The sequence below is a fragment of the Anabrus simplex genome, chromosome 8 (assembly GCF_040414725.1).
Source record: "Anabrus simplex isolate iqAnaSimp1 chromosome 8, ASM4041472v1, whole genome shotgun sequence".
Taxonomy (NCBI): domain Eukaryota; kingdom Metazoa; phylum Arthropoda; class Insecta; order Orthoptera; family Tettigoniidae; genus Anabrus; species Anabrus simplex.
In genome coordinates this window covers 146,522,107-146,542,483 of record NC_090272.1, presented here as the reverse complement: position 1 = coordinate 146,542,483, position 20,377 = coordinate 146,522,107, and the positions used below count along the sequence as shown (strand labels likewise).

At 40.2% G+C, this 20,377-nt stretch overlaps 1 protein-coding gene across 1 annotated transcript in view; it reads left to right on the top strand.

The window, feature by feature from the left end:
• The first annotated feature begins 8,864 nt into the window (after positions 1-8,864).
• Positions 8,865-20,377, top strand: part of Lrrk (Leucine-rich repeat kinase) — a 483,935-nt gene continuing 472,422 nt past the window's right edge. Inside the window, exons 1-2 of the mRNA XM_067152496.2 lie at positions 8,865-9,089; positions 9,483-9,639. Of these exons, the coding sequence (XP_067008597.2) occupies positions 9,036-9,089; positions 9,483-9,639 (211 nt within the window). The 5' untranslated portion in view covers positions 8,865-9,035. The remainder of the gene's footprint in view (positions 9,090-9,482; positions 9,640-20,377) is intronic.

Genomic DNA, 20,377 nt, shown 5'->3' with positions numbered 1-20,377 from the left:
TCCTTACTTGACTTCCAGATCCCTGTACCCTTATCACTGCTCCCTAGACCATTCCAATTCACTGAATATATCTCCCTATAACCATTCTAAACAAATTTCCTACCTTACATGTATCACTAGAGTATAAGTGAAGGCCATCTGAGCACAGATCCCATCTCCTACCCACCCATTACGACCTAGAAATCTCACTCCCAGGTTCCCACATACCCACTCCATAGTCTCATTTAATCATTTCATTCATCATTATGGCAGACTTTGATGTGATGCTGTGAGTGTGTTCTGTGTTTACCCCATGCTAACTGCATTTATAACAGCATATATAGTCTGTAAGTTGTGTGAAAAGAAGTATTAAGTATGTCATGCTAACTGCATTTATAACAGCATACATAGACCATATGTTGTGTGAAATATGGTGTACCGAGCTCGATAGCTGCAGTTGCTTAAGTGCGGCCAGTATCCAGTATTCGGAGATAGTAGGTTCGAACCCCACTGTCGGCAGCCCTGAAGATGGTTTTCCGTGGTTTCCCATTTTCACACCAGGCCGCTGTACCTTAATTAAGACCACGGCCGCTTCCTTCCCACTCCCAGCTCTTTTTTGTGTCCCATCGTCGCCATAAGACATATCTGTGTCAGTGCGACGTAAAAGCCAATAGAAGTACGGTGTTAAGTATTTAGTAACTAGTGTTTGTTGGAAGATGCCTTCCGTCAAATGTGCACACAAAAGACTGAACAAATTTGAAGCAGCTATGAACAGGTTTGAGGCACGCCTAGAACTTGTTGATGGTTCCCAAGCCTCCAGCACAGCCAACCCTGCTGGTAACTCCCTGGCTTCTTTCAGGCAGGAATTTGTGGAATTCAGGTCTGCAATAAGCAGTGAGGTCAAGTCACTTAGAGATGAAATAAACAGTCTTGAAGATAAATTGGAGGAACATGACAAGCTACTCAATGAAGCAGAGCAGTACACTAGAAGAAACTGCATGCTGATGTTTATAGAAAAGTGAAGGACATGTTTTCCAAACATCTAGAGTTAGAAGTGCCCATGGAAGGTTCAACAGAATCCACCGAATTAGAAAGCCTCAGGGGACAGCAGCTGAGGTACTAACAGCGGGAAAGTGGCCAATTATCATGAAGTTCGCTCGCTACTGGGAACATGAAAGTGTGTGGGGTGCTAAGCGCAAGCTCAAAGGCATGAAAATCCTGATCACTGAATCGCTGACAAGGACACGTAAGAAAAATTTTTACCAGGCGGGTTGGCCGAGCAGTTAGGAGTGCGCAGCTGTGAGCTTGCATCCAGGAGATAGTGGGTTCGAACCCCACTGTCGGCAGCCCCGAAGATGGTTTTCTGTGGTTTCCCATTTTCATGCCAGACAAATGCTGGCTGGGGCTGTACCATAACTAAGGCCATGGCCGCTTCCTTCTCCTAGTCCTTTACCATCCCATCATCGTCATAAGACCTATCTGTGTCATGCGACGTAAAGGAAATTGTAAAAAAAAAAATAATGAAAAAAAATTAAAATTCTGCACGAGACCGATTCGGCATGAAAAATGTGTGGGCACTAGATGGACGTATCGTAGTTCTGTTATCAGATGACTAAGAACATTATTACCACAAATGTGGATTTGAAAAATTTAAAGTTGTAGTGGAATAAACAATAAAAACTATGTTTCTTTTAATTATTATTGTTGTTATTACTATTATTATAGTGTTTTTAAGAATCTGTGAATGTGTGTGTGTAAGTGCCAGCAAGTAATAGTAAGCTGTCTCATTCTCCATAAAGTTGAGGTGTGTTTCCTTCTTTTAAATAGCATGTATTATTTTCTGATAATCTACTTGTTGGAATTCTCAGTATTCAGCTAGACACTTATTGTGCTCCTGGACCTGATTTTGGCAGTGATGGTATTAATAGTCCCTCCCTCCTGGGTTCTCCCTTCACAGCAGGTAATCTGTTGAAACAAGCATTGTCATCCCCTTCTCACCGCCTGCACTTTTGCCATGTAAATGCTCTTTATCTTTCGGTGCTTTACGACAAAATTCAAGCAATACTACCGGAAAGTAATTTATATATCCTTTGCATTTCTGAAATCTGGCTCGCTCCAATCATTCCATCCTCAATGGTTGATATCGATGGATACGATCTAACACGTTTCAATTGGTCGGATGGAAGGCGTGGAGGCGGGACAGCGATTTACTGTAGAAATGACCTAAAGAGCCGAGTGATATGTACAGCATCCCAGGGTGTACGAACATGGCTGGAATTCATGTTCGTTGAAGTAAATATGAAAAGAAAAAAGGTGGTGATTTCTGTCATATACAAACCACTTGGTGTAACAGATACGACCAAATTTGAAACATATTTACTAGACTTCCAGGCTATTTATGAACACATAATCATTTTTTTATTTTGCAAGTTGCTTTACGTCGCACCGATACAGTTAGGTCTTATAGTGACAATGGGACAGGAAAGGGCTAGGATTGGGAAGGAAGTGGCCGTGGCCTTAATTAAGGTACAGCTGCAGCATTTGCCTGGTGTGAAAATGGGAAACCATGGAAAACCATCTTCAGGGCTGCCGACAGTGGGGTTCGAACTCACTATCTCCGGAATACTGGATACTGGCCACACTTAAGTGACTGCAGGTATCAAGCTCGGTCACATAATCTTTATGGGTGACTTTAACTCTAACCTACTTAATATGACCCATGACAGTAGTCAATTAGTAGATTTGTTTACTACCTGTAACATGAAATATACAAATATCAGCTTACCTAGTACCATGTTTACAATCAGCGCAGTAAGGTTATTAGGTCTGTTTTAAATTCCAATGCTGAAAATTGTAAAATTCCTTCGGATGAAATATTTCATCATTCCTCTGGAATTCTCGGGCAACCTAATGACATGATTCAATCCAAATACCCATCTCATACAAGTATTATTTATAGGGAACAAATTAACACTTTATTTAATGAAACTGTGAGCCCTGATGATTCAGTGATAAGAAGAATAATCGAGCAGGTCCTTGACAGGCGTCTCTGGGAACATGCTGTTTTAAACCCCAATCAACGAGGATTTACCAACTCCTCTGGAACGCATGTCAACACTGCGATACTCAACTCTGCTCCGTGAAGTCAAAAACAAACAAGTCAATCTGACTACTATATTCTTAGATATACAGAAAGCCTTTGACAATATTGGTCATGCTCATTTAAATGAGACATTAAAAGTGTTACCATTTCCTACCAAAATTTTTGTAAACAAGAAATGTCGCACAAATTTAGATGCAGGGAAGCAAAACAAGACCTCTATTGATAACTAGAGGAGTTATGCAAGGTTCTCCTCTGTTCCAAATCCTGTTTAATCTCACCATCAATCATATTCTGCATGACCTTAGCAAAACGTCAATATCTACTGAGTATGGCTTTCGATAGAGTCTAGATCATGAAGCTCTAACAGTACTGAGTTTGCTGATGATGTACTTATTATTGGAAAAGATTCTGTGTCAGTTTTATTTCTTCTTCGTGCAAAGTACTCAAAAACTTTAAATTAACACCACATCAAGTAACATGTTCCTTTGATATCAAGGACATGTATACAAATATTCCAGTGGACGAAACAATAAAAATTATCAGGAAGAATCTAATAGAACATAAACAACTCAGCCTACCAGAAGTAGAAGATTTCATTAATATACTCAAATTTGTTACAAAACACAATTACTTCACTTTCAATAAGAAGATATATAGACATGAAGGCCTCCCAATGGGTGCTCCCGCTTCGGGCATTTTAGCCAATATTTATCTTGATTACCTTGAACATACCAAAATAATAGAAATAGGACAAATAGAAGGTCTCAATTAATGGATACGCTTTGTAGACGACACTTTTGCCGTTATAGACCGAAGAGCGAACAACAGTGACGATATCCTCAATAAATTAAATACAATTGATTCTAGAATAAAGTTTACAGTAGAAAAAGAAAAAGAATGTTCCATAAATTTTTTAGACATAAATATAACACGGAAAAAGGAAGAGTTTGTCTTCAAGATACACAGAAAACCCACTTTTACTCCCATTACAATAAAGAACTACTCATTGCACCTGGAATCGCAAAAAAAGTTAGCTTACTACAGATACATATATAGAGCGTATAGCTCATTCAACCAAACAATAATCAAATAAGTACTTCAGATATGGTACTATATCCCAACCCATTATCTTTAGTATATCCCCAGAAATCTTATCAATTCCAGCCGCTTTCCTAGTTTTCAATTTTTGTATCTTATTGTAAATGTCATTGATATCATATGTAAATTTTAATACTTCTTTAGCATTAGTCTCCTACTCTATCTGGACATTATCCTTGTAACCAACAATCTTTATATACTGCTGACTGAATACTTCTGCCTTTTGAAGATCCTCATATACACACTCCCCTTGTTCATTAATTATTCCTGGAATGTCCTTCTTGGAACCTGTTTCTGCCTTAAATTACCTATACATAACCTTCCATTTTTCACTAATATTTGTATGACTACCAATTATGTTTGCCATCATGTTTTTCTTAGCTGACTTCTTTGCTAGATTCAATTTCCTTCAATTTCTCCTTACTTCCACAGCCATTTCTAACTCTATTTCTTTCCAATCTGCACCTCCTTCTTAGTCTCTTTATTTTTCTATTAAAATAAGGTGGGTCTTTACCATTCCTTACACCTTTAAAGGTACAAACCTGTTTTCACATTCCTCAACAATTGCTTTAAACCCATCCCAGAGTCTGTTTACATTCTTATTTACCGTTTTCCACCAATCATAATTACTTTTTAAAAACTGCCTCATGCCTGCTTTATCAGCTATATGGTACTGCCTAATAGTCCTACTTTTCTAACCTTCCTCTCTATCACATTTATTTTTAACTACGACAAAAAACAGCTTCGTGATATTAACTTAGTTGCCATTTGTTGGTCATTGTTCCTGTCGTTCGCATTTCCTTCCCAATTGACATTTGGTAAATTAAGATCTCCCGCTACAATCACATTCCTTTCCATACCTTTCTATTGAGGCCTTCGGTTCGGGGGTCCCGGGTTCGATTCCCGGCCGGGTCAGGGATTTTAATCGTATTCGATTAATTCCTCTGGCTTGGGGACTGGGTGTTTGTGTTTGTTCCAACACTTTCCTCTTCATATTCAGACAACACACTACCCTACCAACCACCACAGAAACACGCAATAGTGATTACATCCTTCCATATAAGGTTGGCATCAGGAAGGCTGTAAAACAGGGCCAAATCCACATGTGCGACACAGTTCGAACCTGCAACCCCACAGGTGTGAGAAGAGCGGTAGAAGACGATTATGATGGACATTTATAATAAGAAATAAACAAGAACATGGATAATCTTTCCTCGGTTGTAGTATCTGAAAAATGATTGCAGGGCGCGCACAATTATTCGGGAGTTAACCAAATTTGTACGACTTGTTCCGAGAGTGTTGGTGGTGGTGGTGATTATTGTTTTAAGAGGAAGTACAACTAGGCAACCATCCTCTATATAACACTAATCAGAGAGAAAAAGTGGAAGGGATCCGACACTTCAAAAAATGAAAGTATTGGACAAAAGGAAGACAAGGGCCATGGAGGGTGTGAAAATGAAAGACTCTCTAAGCCTCGAGTGCTCTAATACCATCAGGGTTGGAAAAGAACAAGTGTTGACCAAGGCAGGTCGGATAGGATAGATGAGGGTGAGAAGCCTGGCATAAGTAATTGGAAGCAATGTCAGGACTCAGCTAAGGGCCCCATGGTTGTCAACCCATGCTCCAATGTTCAGAGCCCCCGGGAGCTCCACCCCATCTCACATCCAACTGGCGCTCCTCTCCAGGGCGGGCTGGCTTTTATGGACTTGAGCCAGTGCATGTAATGAGGCAAGCACTGTCCTGGAGGGAGCGTCAGCAGGATTACGAGTGGAGGAGACCCGCAGCCACGAGAGGCAGATGCCTCTCCTTGCTGCTTGATTTAAAAGAGTCAAGTACAAAGGCAAGATTGAGGTATACATGTACAAAAGTGGGCCCGTTCCTGTGCGGAGGGTATACAAAGAAACATTGGAATCAGTATAAACATAAAGATCTGCACATAAAAGATTTCTATTTACAACTTCTTGAAGCACTGCTAAGGCACCGTACAAAGATGCCGCCATCTCGGCGGCATTAATCCGTGTAGGGATGCGAAAGGCTTGAGTCCAAGCTAGGCGCAGTTCAGGACAAGTATAAGCGATGCTATGAGGTGTAGCATGAACGAAAACTTGAATTACGTGTTTACCCATGTCTATCCGTCAAGGAGTTGTCAAGAGTACGGCATTAAACACCTGTCGCGGCCAATAGCATTCCCGGGTGAGGACGTGACGAACAGGAAACATAGGCAACTGCATCACATAAGAAATCCATGCCAGGTAACCAGCGATCCGAGGGAGGTCGTCGGGCTGAACACGGCGCAAAAGAGAAACATATTGGAGCACTCGGCGCTGCACCTCCGGTGTGAGAGTAAGAGTTTGACGATCAGTATCAATTTCAACCCCGAGGTCCACTAAATGAGTGGTTGGTTGCACTACAGACTTGGCGAAGTTCACCGTTATCCCGAACACAAGGTCGAGGTATAACAATATATCGTCCACTGGAATGTCAGTTCCATAAATTAACCAGTCGTCAAGGTAGGCGATTGCCTGAACGTTGAACTGGTCACATATCACATCAAGCACCAAGTACCAAGTTTCATGTCTGTAACATGTTAAGTTTTTGACATACACTGTAGATATTCTGGTACTCATTTTAAAAATTCACCAGCTTTTTCAATTCTTTTCAGCCCCTTAAGTGGTTTTCCAAAAACAAAAAAAAGTGTTTATTTTTAAAGGGGATTCCAAATACCAGTTTTCACGTCTGTAACATCTTCGGTTTTTGAGATATAAGTAACCTCATAAAAAGTTCAATTTCTTCATCACTTCTTTCCACCCCCTCCGCCATAAGTGAATTTTCCGAAAACAAAGAGTACGTGTTGATTTATAAAGGAGCTTCCAAATACCAATTATCATGATTGTAATATTTTCAGTTTTTGAGATGTTTGTATCCTCATGAAAATAATTCAACTCCTATTTCTCACACCCCCCCCCCCGCCCAAAGTTGATTTTCCTACCAAAAAGTGCATGCTTTTTAAATTTTTAAAAGAGATTCCAAATACCCTTTTTCACGTCTGTAACATATTTAGTTTTTTTTTTTAGATATAAGTATCCTCATAAAAATAATTCAGCAAATGTTTCAATCCTTTCATCCACGTTAAGTGGATTTTCCAAAAACAAAAGAATATGTATTTCTTTCTTTTTAAAGGAGACTCTAAATACCGATTTTTACATCTGTAACATCTTCAGTTTTTGAGATACCAGTATCCTAATAAAAATAATCAATCCCCTTTTCAGTTCCTTTTACCCCCACGTTCAGAAGTTTTTCCAAATACAAAATAATACCTGGTTTGTATTTGTAAAATATTAAAAATACCAATTTTCACATCTGTAACATGTTAAGTTTTTGAGATACCGTATATTGTAGATATGCTCAGGTCTTATGTGTACCAATTTTGGATAGCAGCTATGCCCAAACATATTATACACAGATAATCTCGCTGCTGTAAAATCCTGGAGCTGACGTTGCCATGGTTACGGCAGTTCATTTCTTTATCCTATTCCTAGAGCAGAGGTAGTGTGGTGCCAATATCTCCATAACGGTCGGCTTTAGGGCCTTAAAGCATGGTTTTCGGGCCCATAGAGCTTACCGAGTTTTGTTCTTCGCGTCAAGGGGCTTAAAATGAGCTTTGTCTCGTCCTTGTCCTTTGCCTATATTAGCCTATTATTTTTATATCTCCCCCATCGCCCCCCCCCACCCGCCCTCGAATTGTTTTGATAATAAAATGTAGCCTATAGCACTCAGGGATAGCCCAATGTATCTTTCTGTTAGTGAAAGATTTTTTAAAATCGATCCAGTAGTTTCTGAGATTACGCTCACAAATTCGCACTGTATTATATTAGTAAAGATTATAAACTCTTGTTAAATAGTCCGCTTGTTATCAAGTTAATTGAGGTTTAATTTTCACTCAAATCAGGGAAAACTTTTTCAGATACACCGGTACCGGTAAAGCTTTTTTTACTGTAATTATTTTTAATTTCGCTGACGCGTGTGTTTACGTGTGTTCATAAATCTCGCAGAACGAGCTTGGGCCCCCACCCGCTGTACCCCAATATATTTCAGAATTCGGCGCCCATGTCGGGAGCTAAAGGACAGACTGATTGATAGATACTTCTTTTTTAAAATAGATATTTTGTGACTCAAACATCACAAACATCCTCCAGAGGAAGGGGGTATCGTAACTACAATTAGTAATATATGTCTACATGTTTTATACATATGACACCAGAATTCCGAATGAGTCTCCTCTGGTCTCCTCTGTAGCCGATTATTTGGTCAATAACGAGGACCTCTCTTATAGATACCGGTATAAGAGCGAGGAACTCACTGGATCCGGGCCAAAGCGCTACGAATCGTTATACTCTGTACAGTTCAGTTACTACATTCATATAAATTTGCACGCTTCGTAGAAATCCATAGCGTTGTCCTCTAATGTTTCTTTCGTTAACAAGCTTTACAGCCAAGTATCATGTGATAGTGAGCGCTTTACAACTGACCAAAAAAAAAAAAAAAAAAAAAAGGAAATGGATTCAGGAATATACTCCCTGAATGGATTACTTTTCGTTGGCTTGACGATGTTGGTAGAACCGCCGATATCTCGTTACGCATTGTTGGCTACATTGATATTTTCGCGTAATATAAATATGGAGGTGGTTGGATGTTCGTTCGGACTTTGTGTGGGGAGAATTTCCCATAGAAGGTCGTGATATGTTGTTCAACAGGAACGGCTGTTGTCATTGGTGCTGTGGGTTCAAATAACGCTATGGACGGAATTATCCTCGTTTACATTGAAGAAAATGTAAAGTAGAATTCAAATAAAACAATGGAACCCCTGACTCCAGAAGATGAAGATTTTCCTGGGAGACTTCTTCATCAAGTAAGAGCGTAATTTACAATATTAAGAAAGCATGCTAATTAGCCCATGCACATTTCTACTTCTCGCGCAGGCCAGTGGATACTGTTAATGCATGTGTCAACCTGATCATATGCTTGAATTGATTTTTGTCATATCTACCAAATTACACTATTTCTGTTAATTTACCCTTGCATTTTATTTCCTTTAGAAATATATGCTTTAAATATTCCATCTTCATAGTATTGAAATATGTTTCAGTATAGTTTATTCTAGCCTAAATATCTGTCTACAATTGTATATATTGTTTGAATATATAATCCCGCACTGTTTTAGCACCTGCTACTCTCTTTTTTTGAATACATAGTAAATTGAGAATACTATTTAAACTATAATATATACTTATTTATTTTCTAGGCAGCTTTGTGGGATAATGCTGAACTTCTTGAAGATCTGCTGCATGGAGAACAAATTGCACATATTAACAGTCAAGATTCATGGGGGCGAACTCCATTACATGCAGCGGCAACCACTGATAATTCTCGTTGCTTAGGAGTTCTCCTTCAGGCTGGAGGTAAGATTGCTGTCTCCTGAGGGGAAAAAATTGTACTGCTCCTATGATTTTTATTGCAACTATAAAAAAACATATAGGGGCACTGCAGAAGTTCTAGATTTTCTATCTAAAAATATTTCCCTACCTTTAAAAAAAAGAATGGACAGTCTGGGGAGGGACATGATAACCCAGTGGTATTGTCAATGGCTTCTCACCAGGGATGGCTATGGTTCTAACACTGGCCAATGCATGTGGGATTGTTCAAATGAAAACCCATGTTCCTGTGGTTTGCCTGAAGTGATAGATGTAATACCTTCTATAGTTAGGCCCATGAGAGTTAGAGTCTAATGACATTTGAGCAGCAAAAGCAATAATTAAGAAGTACGCTGCGTTGTCATAGTTACACATTATCCTTTCATACTGGCTGAGTGTTTAATAAAACATGTAGGCGTAATGCAATTGAATAAACTTTGACCTGTTCCTAAGCTCATGCTAATAATTCCAGCATTTAAGACAGAACGTTTCATTGCCGATAAACGAGATTTCATAAGCACCAACAAAATCATCGGTGTCTGACAATAACCTCAACAAATGCACATGTGAAATATAGAATAGAACTGTACAACTAGCCACTGATCAGAGGAACGAACATGTAATTAAATAAATCAGTAACAACAAACACAGCCAACACAGTTTCTCTCCGAATAATATCACAAAAGCGACTGAGAGCAGGCCAACCCACGTGGCGATAGTTTCCTTAAATATGGCATCGCTGTTATCATTGCCATAACAACAGACCATTTTCGAGTAACATTAGTCAACTTTTTCTCACCAGTGGTGCTAAAAATCAGACTACAACTCTTGTGGACCTTAGTATAGGCACTTCCAATTTCAGTCCTGTACCGACTGTATCTAGTAATACCAATATAAATGGTCCGTTATTGGACATTATAAATTTTCCAGCTAACTCACTCTTGGTTGCCAGCGTTTCGCCCTCGTATGCTAGGGTGGGCTCATCAGTTGGTACCTAGCACACCTACCAATACGCTAGCTAGTGCATACCGTGGAGGCCACTGCGAAGGCTAACTGGAGCCACCGGCAGTGCCAATGCACTAAGAGACTTTGTCTCATTATCAAAAATTGATGCCTGCTTGGCCATCAGATGATATAGAAGTTGATTCCCATAGGGAATCTGAAATACTTGCCCTGAATGAGTAAATTTATAATACCAATATAAATGGTCCGTTATTGGACATTATAAATTTTCCAGCTAACTCACTCTTGGTTGCCAGCGTTTCGCCCTCGTATGCTAGGGTGGGCTCATCAGTTGGTACCTAGCACACCTACCAATACGCTAGCTAGTGCATACCGTGGAGGCCACTGCGAAGGCTAACTGGAGCCACCGGCAGTGCCAATGCACTAAGAGACTTTGTCTCATTATCAAAAATTGATGCCTGCTTGGCCATCAGATGATATAGAAGTTGATTCCCATAGGGAATCTGAAATACTTGCCCTGAATGAGTAAATTTATAATACCAATATAAATGGTCCGTTATTGGACATTATAAATTTTCCAGCTAACTCACTCTTGGTTGCCAGCGTTTCGCCCTCGTATGCTAGGGTGGGACAAAGTCTCTTAGTGCATTGGCACTGCCGGTGGCTCCAGTTAGCCTTCGCAGTGGCCTCCACGGTATGCACTAGCTAGCGTATTGGTAGGTGTGCTAGGTACCAACTGATGAGCCCACCCTAGCATACGAGGGCGAAACGCTGGCAACCAAGAGTGAGTTAGCTGGAAAATTTATAATGTCCAATAACGGACCATTTATATTGGTATTATAAATTTACTCATTCAGGGCAAGTATTTCAGATTCCCTATGGGAATCAACTTCTATATCATGTATCTAGTAAGTTACAAACTTTAGTGCAAAATGTTGATGTAACTTATGAAATATTGATCAGGAAGAAAAATCACCCAACAAAATTTCTGCATTGAAATTGAACTGCTCCTATGATTTTTATTGCAACTATAAAGAACATATAGTTATCTGAGGGGCACCACAGAGGTCCTAGATTTTTTATCATAAAATCTTTCCCTACCTTTAAAAGAAAGAATGAACAGTCTGTCGAGGGGCATGATAACCCAGGGGTATTGTCACTGGCTTCTCATAACTTTGCAAATCCAGGCCAGTAACTGTTCGTAAGAGTTCATAGCTTGTAAAGACACTCCTAGTACAATTTACGAACTTCATCATATAGATCCATATTGATACAGTTTAAAATAAGAAACAATGTTAGGTTCAATGGTCCACCCAATCAATACACCTCACTTTACAAGTGAAAACTATTTAATATAAAAACATATCCTGGAACATGTTTCGTCTCATTTGAGACTTCATCAGCCATAACGTCTCATAGTAGATTACAAAGCTCATTGTTGCTGTCTAGTTCGTAAAGGACATGGGTTTTTCTGTTGTTTTCAGTTGCTAGACAGCAACAATAAGCTTTGTAATTTACTATGAGACGTTACGGCTGATGAAGTCCCAAATGAGACGAAACATGTTCCAGGATATGTTTAATATGTTTTTATATTAAATAGTTTTCACTTGTAAAGTGAGGTGTATTGATCGGGTGGACCATTGAACCTAACATTGTTTCTTATTTTAAGACACTCCTATCTGCAATCCCTTGAACTAATCAGAGAACAGAAATAAAAGTGACTGTAAAATCAAGTGGCCAGCACAATACTATATTCTTCGGTGTTTATCAAATGCAGGAAACCGGTAGGAAGTAAAGATACACTTATATATAGGATACAGGGTAACAGGTCAGTGAAGGTATTTCTTTTTTTTTGTTTGTGTATAAACCTAGTCGCCAAAAGGGCTCAAGATCAGATAGTCACATTAGTCACATGCGGATCTGGAACAGCGGTACAGATGTGATACTGCAATGCGGAAGACAACGGAAAACCACCGCATTATGAATTATTCCTAAGACAATCAACATGGCTGAAAACACAAGACACAAGGCCCTCAGTCCTCGGCAGACCTTAGATGGTTAGATGGCGCTTGGAATCTCCGGGTCAACTGTCAAGATTGCGACATGGCATGCAAAAGAAGTATCTTTGAAATAGGAAAGATTGGTAATACCTTACACGAAATGAAGAGGATGCTCTTAGACATCCTGGGAATCAGCGAGATGCGTTGGCCAGGTTCAGGACAGTGCACTATAGGCAAGCACACTGTATACTATGCTGGAAATGATGACACCAGTCACCGTTAAGGGGTGGCTGTTATCGTGATGCAAGCTGTAAAGCGTGCCGTGCGAAACTTTGTACCATACTCAGACAGAATAGCCCTACTGCAGCTCCAGGTCAGTCCAGTCAATGTCAACATCATACAAGTGTACACACCCACAGCTGACAAAGACGATGTTGAGGTGGAGGAATTCTACAGTCAGGTCAAAAGTGTGTTGGACATCACAAAAAAAAACATGAGATGAGCACCGTTCTCGGAGACTTCAATGCAAAGATCGGAAAAGGCAGAATCAGTATGATGGTCGGACCATTTGGTCTGGGCTTTAGAAACGAGAGGGACAGTCGGCTAGTGCAGTTCAGCCAGGAAGAACATCTTGTCATGCTTAATGCTTAGTTCAAACTACCAGCCAGGCGACTCTACACCTGGAAGTCACCTCAAGATACCGCAGAACACATTGTCCGAAACCAGATTGATTTCATTCTGGTGAACCAGCGATTCCGCAACAGTTTCAAATCGGTTAAAACCTACCCTGGAGCAGAGATTGGATCAGACCATAACCCTGTGGGGGCATGCATCCAACTGCACTTCAAGACAGTTCGTAAGACATTGAGACCTGCGAGGATAGACATTACCAAGATCAAGAATGAAGAGATTTGTAAGTGGATTCAGTGTGACCTATCTAAAGGTTTCGATAAAATGTAAGTTGATACAGGTATAGAAATCTTGTGGAAAGAAATGAAACATTCTAACGGGCACGGGGAAACAACATTTAACACGTGATAAAAAGATCAAGAAACAACCGTGGATGACTGATGAGATACTGGAACTCGTGGATGAGCGGCGGAAATGGAAAATTGCAAGGTTTGCAAGTATCAAAAAGGTGGAAGATTTTCAATTACTGTAAGTCTCTGTGATAAGAATTTGATACGGAAAATGAAAAATAAAAAGTATCAAAAAGGTGGAAGATTTTCAATTACTGTTAGTCTCTGGGAAATGGAAAAACCGAGAGATAAATAAATACAACCAAGTGCACAAAGAAATTAAGAGAAAGATTGTGCTGCAAAAGAACAGTGGATGACAGAAAGATGTCAAGAGATAGAAATCCTGCCGCAAAAGAATGACACTTTAAATCTACACAAAAAAATAAAGGAGTGCCTTGGTTTATATCGTAATAGAGGGCATCATGTTCTGGTGGATAAGAACAACTGCATTGTGACTGACATCACTGACAAATTCAGGGTCTGGAAGTCATATATAGAAGAACTGTTCAGTGATGATAGACCTAACGAACATGGTGTGAACGAGGTAAACACAGGCCCTGTCATTTTGAAAGACGAGGTGAGGTGTGTCATCTGCCAAACGAAGATTGGAAAGGCCCCTGGACCTGACGAAGTGCATGCAGAACTCCTCACACTCCTGGACGACAATGGTATCAGTATTCTGACAGAGCTATTAAACAAAATCTACTCAACTGGAATAATCCCAGAAGACTGGTTTAGGTCCACTTTTATCATTCTCCCCAAAAAGGCAAATGCCAGACGATGCGAAGAGCACAGAACCATCAGTCTGATGAGCCATATCCTAAAGATATTCTTAAAGATCATTCATTGCAGAATCCGTGCTAAGTGTGAAGAAGTGATAACTGTAACACAGTTCAGATTCAGAAATGGTCTTGGGACTAGAGATGCACTTTCCTGTATTCAAGTACTTGTCCAGCGTTGCTTGGAAATGAAGAAGGATGTCTATGCATGTTTCATAGACTACGGAAAGGCATTTGACAAAGTCCAGCATGGGAGTTGATGGAAATTCAGCAGAACATCGGACTTGATGACCGAGATATTCGGATTATTGCCAACTTTTACTAGGGTCAGAAAGCAGCAGTCAAGATTGAGGAAAACCTGTCAGAAGAAATAGACATCCGCCGTGGCGTTCGACAAGGCTGCGGATTACATGTTATAAATCTAATTTTTGGTCCGTATTGAAAATTTATAGTTCAGCCCGCCTGGTGGCCATGATCGTTAAGGCGCTGAAGTCTAAAAACGGTCTAACACCGAGGTTAGCCGGTTCGAGTCCCGTTGGTCGAAAAAATTTTCACCATCAGAATGTTGGCCGGCAGGGTAGGGGAGGTGGTGGTATACAATTTGTAATCACTAGATTGCGTGCCAAAAGCCTGGATTAAATTCCAAACCTCTCCGCAGTGCTCATATGGAGTGAGGGCATATGACGCTGTTGATGGTGATTCGTCCGTCGGATGGAGACGTTAAGCCTTGAGCAGACCCCTTGGTGCTATTCGACAGGAGTAGGCTATGTGCCGGCACCGGGTTTCACCCTCTCCCTACTATCATATATCACGTCATTCATTTCATCTCTCATTAACTCCTCTGATGAGGTTGACGTCAGGAAGGGCATCCGGTCATAAAAAACCGCCACGACAAATTCATCTCACCTCATACCCGACCCCGTAGGGAAACGGGACAAGGGTTGGACAAACATTGAAAATTTATAGTTCAAAAACAATATAGGCGATCTATAATCCACCTGTTCAATACATTAATTTCTACTTACATCGCCATAAGACCTATCTGTGTCGGTGCGACGTAAAGCAACTAGCAAAAAAAAAAAAATTTCTACTTTTAGTGGTTACATAAACATATCAGTTAAATGGGACATGTTTCGCCCTCAATTTAGGGCATCTTCAGCCTAAAAACAATCTTCAAGAGTACACCTTATATTAATATCGAAGCTAAAAGTTTAGCCAGTTACTAAAATTCAGTATATAAAAATGTGAGAAATGATACATTATACAAACATGTTGATGGAAACACTGTCAAATAATTAAACCATACAAATATTTTGTCAGAGTCTAAAACTTATTCTGTTACAAATTTCTAATTAAAACGGTTCATTATATACCAGTATCTAGGATGTTACCTCAACCAGAATTGGAACTGCAGCCAAGAAATACAGGTCCACATTGAACACGCGAGAAGAATCTTCATGCAGATGAAGAAACTGCTCAACAACTGCAACCTACAACTAAACCTAAGGCTTCGTCTGGTCCGTGCCTACATCTTTCCCACGTTACTTTATGGAATGGAAGGCTGGACACTTACTCAAGCCCTCTGTAAAAGACTGGAAGCATTCGAAATGTGGGTGTACAGACGGATGCTTCGCATTTCGTGGACAGACAGAATCCGGAATTCCGAAGTGTTGGATCAAGTTGGAAAGAAGACTCAAGTCATGCTGACCATTAAAAGGCGGAAGCTGGAATACTTCTGCCATATAGTGCGGAATGATAAGTACAGAATCCTGCAGCTTGTTATACAAAGAAGAATAGAAGGACGTAGGAGTCCTGGTAGACGACGAACTCTATGGATGAAGAACCTTGTAGACTGGTATGGGTTGGACATGAGGTCTCTTTTCCGTGTCGCTGCATCCAAATTCAAGATCGCCATGTTGACCACCAACCTTCGCTAGAAGATGGCACATTAAGAAGATAAACCTAGTGTAGGCACTCCAGCATATAACACACAAGTTCGGTAGAAAATGTATATGAATCTGAGCTTAAAGCCCTTTTTAGAAGAGAGATGTGTTGATTATGAATGCCAGGGACCCACCTGCCCGCCCAAAAGGTATATTTACTTTTATAACCTTATGAAATATTTCACGTGCCATTGTTTATTAGCCGACCACTGCCATTGGCCAACATGATGTCATTCGCAGAATTCTTAACTTCCGTTACTAACGCGCAGAATAAAAACTCAACAACAGGCCCTGCTAGTGGATGTAACCTATCTTTGTAAATCCAGGCCAGTCTCTGTCATAACTGTGGGCCGTTTGGAGCCACACTTCCTTCGAGAGGCATTTTTCTATCGTCCGGCGCATACTGCTCGCACGGCAAGAAAAAATGTAATTTGATTCTTTGCAAATCCAGGGCAATAACTTCATAACTGTTCTTAACAGTTCATAGCTCGTAAAGGCACTCCTATCCACAATCTCATGAACTAAACAGAGAACAGAAATAAAACAGCATCACCCTCCGCTGAGTCTCCATGTGCAGTAAGTGGAGTGCCTTCACTAGACTTGTGCTGAAATGGAGAAGCTGAAACAAGCTTGACAGGGCTGAGAAAGAAAAATAGTAAGACTTGTTAGGTGTGATTGTCTTCAGTGTCAGCTATGTGTGAAGATGTGGGGAGGCTTGTATTGCGGAAAGCAGGTAGCTGAGCCGTAGTTGTAACCATATCTGATGTATATCTGTCAAGAGACCAGGCTAGTGAATGATTCGCAGATGATTGACTGAAAAGACCTTCTTAATAATACTTTGTGGCTTAAGGATATTGATGCTACTGTATGGCTGAAGTCAAAGGGAAATGATAGTCATAACTCCTGAGAACATACAGCTCTCTTTGTATGATTGTATGTTTTGTTGATGATGGCTTCCTTGTGGATAATGAATTATACAGGAAAAATAGTCCTCCAATCAGATCTCCAGTATGAAATTTACAAACATGCGTGTCAGACCATTAAATATTGGAAGTCTGAAGCATTGTGGAAGATTAGAGAATCTTGATAGGGAAATTGATGAACCAAGGTGGAATATAGCTCATATAAATGAGATACTGGCAGGCAGAGCTGGATTGCTAAAGTCAGGCAACTATAGGATTGGTAAAACTTTACTTATAAGGGTGCAAAAGAGAGGTTAGGAATCCAGCATGGCACAGCTCAAGTGATGTATTAACGCACTACACAAGCCTGCCAACTTTAGATGCAGTTAGTGACCAAGGCCCATTGGTTGAGTTTGGTTAGATTTTTGCCTAGTGTAAGGCCATTGGTGTGGATTGGTTAGACCCTACCGTATAGAAGTGGTGGTGGTGGTGGTAGTAGTATGCTGACTCCTGTTCAGGCACACAAGGAGTTTGTGGTCTCTCCACTTGAAAGCGCAATAGAAGGAAAGGGTTGGCTTGTAACAGAAAGTCACCTTTGATTTTTGTAGTGATGTGATGCAGTGTTGTTTTATGGCGGGATTGCAGTTTGCATCTTTCCGTCATTCATGGATGCAAGTATGCAATTAGTATGTTAGCTGAAAACTTGTATAAACCTAGAAGAAATTATATACAGTACTGCACTATAAATTTGAATGTGCAATCCTAGAAGAATTAAATAGTTTAATGCATGTTAAATCACATTCAACAACTTCCACAATCTAAAACGTGTATAGTTACTTCTGTGCCGAGTATTAAAATTGCTATAGAAACACACAAGAAAAGGAGGATGTAAAGTGCGAGAGGAAAGGTAGGACTGCTCATTTTAAGGAACTATTGTAATTATGGTACAGAATTGATATGCTGGTGTGTTTTGTCTCAGCCTGTAAATCAGGATATGGTGGGACAGCTAATAAGACGCTTTTACAGGACACATAAACGAAAGGATGTGGGTGAGCGTGAAAAGTGGGGGTGAGACAATTCCATGGAAAGACAGGCAACTTTCAGATAAAAGTAAAGTTTGTGATACTTTAGTGAAGAGTTCATTATAAAAGCAGATTCTTTTACAGCAGAAGGTGAAAAGATTGAAATACCCTGGGTGTGTTGGAAACTGAAACCCAAGAGTATATATGTATATATATGTAGTGTATATTCCCTAACTTGCCAAAATATTTGTTATTTCAACAAAGTCTCTTGAACAACTCATGGTTAGAGCCCTGCATGGATGCGGATATCCGTGTTAGTGTCTTGGCAGATGCAAACTGTATGGTAGTGCTGATAATTTTTCTGATAATTTCTAACATTGATTTTCACTAAGTTATACTCTTATTTTTGCTTGTGTTTAGGTGACCCTTGACAGTGGTATGGGAGAATGGTGATATGTAAAGAACCTTGAGACTATAAATCTGTAAATCTAACCTAAGCCTAACTTGCTCCTGCCCACAGTTAATGGAAGGAAGGAACAAAGGTCATACGTTGGTAGTTGTTGCAAGAGAAAATCCCCCATAACCCTGTGACTGTAGGGGTTCTGGTGCTAGGTATCAGGCCTCTGGTATTATGTTAACAGATCTATCCATTTCAGTACCTTGCGTGTAATATACTGTAGTTAAATATCTACAGTACCCATGGATAGCCATTCGTGGATGCAGGTGTGGATGCGGATAATATTTTGTATGTCCACGCAGTGCTCTACTGATGGTAGGACATTAAGTTTCGACAAGAAGACTGAAGATAAAATCATGTCAGCTGAATCAGTAAAATGTAATTCAAAATGTGAAGAAAATTACTTGCATGCTGAGCCCTGTTCTTCTCACACAGAATTCAAATGAATTAGATCCCATGAAACAACTTATCATTTCCACCTCTAGTTTCCTGGGTGTGGAAAACAAACACTCGCTACTTCTTCCTGACAGAATATAGTTTCTGTTCCTCTATGTCCTCCGCTTGACATTCCTCTTGCTGACCTCCAATTTCACTGTGTCTGTCCATTGATTCCTTTGGCCTCTTCCCTCTCACTTCTCTGTCAAAGTAATTCCTTGCTGTTTTCTTTCTGTCCATCTTCATTTCATGTCCAAATCATTGTAGCCTGAGTCTCCCTGAAAGGTCGGTAAAAGGGATTTTGATGCCAGCCTCCTTCCTGTTTGCTTCATTTCTAATTCTGTCTTTTCTGGTCTTTTGGTTCATTGTTCTGGTGAATTTAATTTTTGTTGACTGGATTTTACTATTAGCGTTGTTGTTTAGAGTACATGTTTCAAGTCCATAGATGAGAATTGGAATGAAGTTGGAATGAAACATGGTCAGTTTTTCTTTCTGTCCTTGTGGGACACCAAAAACCATGTTTTAAGGCCTGAAACCAACTGTTTTCGAGATATTGGCTCCACACTACCCCCCACCCTCACTGTAGAAATCGGATGAAGAAATGACTGGCTGTAACAATGGCAACATCAATTCAAGGGTGTTCGAAGTAGACACGTGCGTGAGTGTAGGCAAGGCCAAGGAGAGATACTGTTTAAACATTTTTGGTCTCCCCTTCTTTTAGCTCCCTGGGGATTCCATTCAAGAGCCTGTTTTGGTATACTCTCAGGACCTCAGCACCGGGTGTGACCTATCCAATTCCATTTACGTTCTTCCATCTGGACTCCAGCCATGTGTTGTTGGGTGCGCTCCCACAATTCTTGGTTCGATATAATGTCCAGCCATCGCACTCTTAGGATGGTTCTCAGATATTTATTGATGAAAGTCTGGACTTTGCTTGTTTTATCTCTAGTCACTTTCCATGTTTCACAACCGTAAAAGAGTACCAATTTCATGTTCGACTCGGAGATCCTCAGTCTCATCTTTCTCCTTAGCTCTCGAGACTTGCACACTGGTCAGAGGTGGCCGGAGGCCCCTATGGCCTTGTTGAGACTGATTTGGACATAATTTCTTGAAATAATGCTTCTTGGGTAACAGAAGTGGTCAACTCGCTCTTATCTCTTTTTCTAGTATTTCATGTTTTGAATATTTACCCTTAGCTACTTTGCC